A 4,858-nucleotide genomic window follows, 5' to 3' on the forward strand; every position below is an offset into this window, starting at 1 on the left:
TACCCCTTGGTAACTGAAGACGTACACCCTGGGTTACATGTACTGTATCACTGGTTGGAAATAACTGATACACATCTGCATTATTTCTTCAGACTTGGAAAAGATCCTTCAGAATTACAAAAGGTATTTAACAGTTGTTGTTTTTTTACAAACTGAATAGCAGTTTCTGTGACGAGTAAACTAGACATTTAAAAATATGGGAAGTGAACCTTTAAAGGAAAATAGTATGTTCTACCATCTAAAAGGCCTCTACAGATCTAGACATACACTCAGCAACTGTACTTACACTTTTATCTTTCAGTTCCCCTTGACAAGCTTGACAGAACCTGAAACCAAATCAAAACAAGTTTAGATACACACCGGCACAGTATCTGCGTGTGATTGTGTGAGTGTGTCAGAGCCACCTGTCTTCTTGAAACTCCTCCACAGGACTCTCTGTAAAGGCTTGGAGGGGGAAGAGGTGGTGGAAAGATCTGGCGAGATGGGGAGCCGACACCAGAGTCAAACCTTTGAGAAGCACACCACACACCAGTCAAAGCTACTTCAATTGGTTTAAACGCAGTATTTTGAAAACACCAAAAAAGAGCAACTGTACTTTTTTGACACATCAAGAAAATTCATCAAAGTTTCCTCTAATCTTACAATGACATACTCTACACACACAAATATACCGAATTCTTCCATCCCACATACCACAGACTTTACACTCAACGGGAAGCTCTGTGTACTTGGCGTGGCACTGCGGGCAGAAATATCCTCCCAGAGACAGACCAGGACCACTGCTGCTGTCCAGATGACTGGAAGACACACACCAGAAGCAGCTCATTGCAAAGAGCACCAAACCTCCAACTGCTCTGGACACCTGTCCATTGGCAGTCCCCTCACTCTGACATCTCTCCCTTTAGTGCATTTATAGATATAGCACATGAGCATGTGTGTGTAATTCAGACCTGTGTGTAATGTGTGTAATAACAACAGAGTGATATAATTTCCCTTTGCGGGACTAATAAAGTATGTGTTATTATTAATACACATTGGCAGCTCACAGTTCTGGCCACAAGGTTTAAATCACAGTTTTCAACTTACGACATGCTGAATGAAGGCTTGGCATCCTGGTCAGTCAGAGAGGTGATGGTGTGCTGAGGAAAACCTGAGTAAACAAGTGTATGTGGGGAAAATATTATTATAATATAGGTGCTTTTATAGTCATTCATTTTCTTAATGTTTTGATGAGTAACAAGAATGAATGTATTTCATGGAAGAAGAAAAGAAAATGGTCTAATTGTCTAATAGGAAAATGGGGAGGGACTGTTCTTAGTTCAAAAGTGCTTTGCTCCAAACCTTTATCTTTTTCAAATAAATTACTTAAAATTCTAGCCAATTCAGTAATTTCCTAAAACAGCAAGGCAAAATGTTTGTTAACAAACAGGAGAAAATAGTACATTTGTTTAGGATTAATTTTAGCGGTGCAGCAATCCACATTTTGTGCTTAGTATTAAGGGCAGTAGGTCCATTTTGGATTGAGCAAAAATAAACTATAGTGTGTGGGATTTCGTGGTAATGATGGAACGCATGGGATTTGTTGACTATAAGAAAATTATATTATATTGCCAGCCTTATTGTTCAAGAAGAAAAACCAGGGCTTTCACCATGTTACCAGTGGGATTTCAAATTTGGAACCCTGCAATTAAAATAATTGGCAAATGTATTACTTTGACCTCACATTGATATTCTATGCCTACAAACGTCACATGAAAGCAACTTGGAGATCAAACAGAATACAAATTTCTCTTTGACATGTTTACCCACTTTATAATACACAGTCCAAGGTGTGTGATGGCAGCAAAATGCCGGTTTGTTAAGCCAACCTTCCAGCCAGTTCATAAGTGCTGCTACATTTAGTTTTTACCACTTGGTGTATAATAGCTCTGATGTGTTTTGTTTACAGTTCGTTTAGAAACAGAAGACGATCTGATCCTTTACCAAAGATAGAGAAAGATATAACCACATCTGAATACTGACCCATGCGTATTAAAGAGCATTCAGATGAGGAGCTGGCTGGAGGAGGTTTGACATGCAGCATTAGCAGCTCTTTGAAGTGGCTCTCATCCAGGATAACGTGGTACGAGCCGCCCGTCTCCCTGGTCAATACTGTACACACCCTGACCTCTGCTGACAGGCCAATTACAGACACCCGCACCTTTAGAGACTTTAGGGTCTGACAAAAAAGGAACACAGTATTTTTTTAGATTTCTTTTGGAGCATTGGAGCAGCGTGTGTCCTCACACATGTCCAGTAAAGCAGCAGCACATGCGTAGTACAGCAGAAGGGGTGGGGAGTTGTTGAATACCTACAAGGCTCATTGACTGCAGTTCACCGACTGATGTACTGACTGCCAAAAATTAATTTCTGTCTACCCTACATGCAAATGATGAAATAAGGAAGACGCTGAACCTCTACACGAGCCGCAGCCAAACCACAACTGATCGAGCCTCACTGCAACATTTGTTATAGGTTGAGGCTCTCCAGTATTCTGTTTTGTTGCGCACAGTTTTCCGGCCATTCTGCTCAGCTGGGTTCCCTGCTTTTACCGCCAGGGCCACATCACCTAAAACTACAACGATGTGTGGCTGCTACATGAAAAAAGGGGACACGTTGAATCTTTGCATGAACAAAAGCCTAATTATGCAACCTGCAACGTGGTACGGGTTGATTTTTATAAAACACAAATTACAAGATAACACACATTCACAAGGCGCTTTAATTATGCTATATAAAACCGTCTCTGACCGAACAGTGCAAGTTCTGCTTGTCAAATGTTTAGTAAGTAAAAACAAATGGATAATTAAGGTGGAGATTACTTTAAGGTGGAGATTTTCATCTCACATAGCATTAATGCTGGATGTTTGAATGAATGTTTAATGCTTCGAAATTTAATTGTGATATTTTGTGAATAGAATCTAAATCTGCAACACACTGTCAGGTAAATGTATGTTTTCTTCTGAAGTACAACCACACAGTAAATCAGTAGTATAGGCCTACAGTTGCACATTACGTGCTTTGGGATCCTTCTGTAAGTTATTTCGTACACACAATGTACAATGGTTTTGAAGAAAGCTAGAAGCAGCAATACAGAAGGCCAAGCAATCAGCCAATTCCAACAAGCATGTTTTAAACGGGCACTGCACTAGTAATTTAAATACCAGATACTCAATGAGCTTAGCAGCTGAACTGCATATCAACTATGACTATGACTGTGCACCCATAGCTAAGGGTTCAAGGTGTGACTTCACCTTAATCAGCTCACAGATGTTGGCTGGGTCACATGTAGTAAGGCTGCTGAGGATTATCAGGATCTCCCGGCTTGTATGTCCAGGCATGTGCCTTCATAAAAAGACAGACACCGGATGAGGGACATTCAGTAATATTAAAAAGGAACCAATGTAGAACACATGCAAAACTTACTTGAGGGTCTGTATGGCCAGATTGAGAGAGTTGTATATGGATGGCTCTCCTACACACACAGTGTCCACTGCTTTCTTCAGAGCAGCAGTGTGCTTCTTTGGATTTCCTGGTGGTGAAAGAAGACAACACATCAATTGCTGGGTAAATTGAAGGGGGTAAGCCCCGAAGTGAGCATTTGAAGCAAGAACGGTTAAGGCCATGAGCATTACAAGAAAGGGGGGAGCCTAATGTGAGGTTACAAAAATGTAACCTCACATTAATAGTAGCCAAAATTATGACATTTTTGGTATTATCCCGTTATTTTTAAAAGTGTGTTCAATATGTTCAGAGAGCACTGACAGACCTACACAAACTGACATAGTTTCAAAAAGTGTAACAGTGTTTATCATATTACAAAACTATAGGCAATAGACCTGTAAAAACTATTGAAAACTGGCTACTGAAACACTGGCCCGCTGTAGGGTGTCCGGTAAGAACTTGAATCAGAGATCAGGAACCAGGAAGATTTATTTACTTGAACATAACACAGTAATTGACATTACATGTGAAGTTGAATGTGGTTCTGAAATATAATAATGCATTAATAAGCATCTGACTTACTATGAACATGATTTACCAAAAACTAAACGTTATAGCCACCAGTATATAACAAGAAACAATACTAAGAATTACATTAATGTAACGTATTTCATTTCAGTAACACAATTGCAATTGCAACTTGCTAGCAAATTGCCCTAATACAACCTGAATATCAACAAAAGTTTTTACATGAAAACGTTTATTGTTATCTTCAACATTTTTTTACCGTGGTTTACCGTTACATCCCTAAAGCCTTGCATTCTCACCTGCCAGATCAGTAAGCTTCTCAGCCCTTTTATTCTTCGTGGTGATAACGCCTAGCTGAGGACACATAACACATGTTGTTAGGCAACTGCCAATCTGGTGAAGATCCACTACCAAACTATATTTAAACTTCCCCATTGCATTACTTACTAGTTACTAGTCACGTTCTATGTCTTTGTTATCAGACAAAATCACTACAGACAAACCTAATTTGATGTTTAGATAATGTATGTCTGCTTGTTGGAGAGCTAACTAGTGAACAACCAGCTACTCTGATCTCTGTCTTGTTGTAAATTATGGTTTTGAAACCTTGTTTATACATCCATATTATATGCATTGCTTTACATGATTTACTACTTAAGTTTAATACTTCATTTTATGAGATACAAGTGATTATTGGTTTATCTACATAATCTAATTTAAAATACTGGCAAATGACACCTAATGCCTTGAGATATGCGATTGGTTATACAGATATGACATTATTGGTTCTGATTTAGTGCATTGCTGATATAATCTTAATAATTAAGATTTTCCTCTTTGATAAAGC

General features: G+C 38.9%; 1 protein-coding gene across 5 annotated transcripts in view; it reads right to left on the bottom strand.

The window, feature by feature from the left end:
- gtf2h2 (general transcription factor IIH, polypeptide 2) overlaps positions 1-4,858 on the bottom strand; it is a 10,513-nt gene that overhangs the window by 1,182 nt on the left and 4,473 nt on the right. For all 5 annotated transcript variants that reach the window (XM_032511262.1, XM_032511266.1, XM_032511263.1 and 2 more), the window contains exons 7-14: positions 4,311-4,365; positions 3,466-3,571; positions 3,294-3,384; positions 2,023-2,218; positions 1,087-1,150; positions 694-797; positions 405-507; positions 287-326 (exon numbers count right to left, since the gene is read on the bottom strand). In XM_032511262.1, the coding sequence (XP_032367153.1) occupies positions 287-326; positions 405-507; positions 694-797; positions 1,087-1,150; positions 2,023-2,218; positions 3,294-3,384; positions 3,466-3,571; positions 4,311-4,365 (759 nt within the window). The remainder of the gene's footprint in view (positions 1-286; positions 327-404; positions 508-693; positions 798-1,086; positions 1,151-2,022; positions 2,219-3,293; positions 3,385-3,465; positions 3,572-4,310; positions 4,366-4,858) is intronic.

This window comes from Etheostoma spectabile, unplaced genomic scaffold (assembly GCF_008692095.1).
Source record: "Etheostoma spectabile isolate EspeVRDwgs_2016 unplaced genomic scaffold, UIUC_Espe_1.0 scaffold342, whole genome shotgun sequence".
NCBI lineage: Eukaryota > Metazoa > Chordata > Actinopteri > Perciformes > Percidae > Etheostoma > Etheostoma spectabile.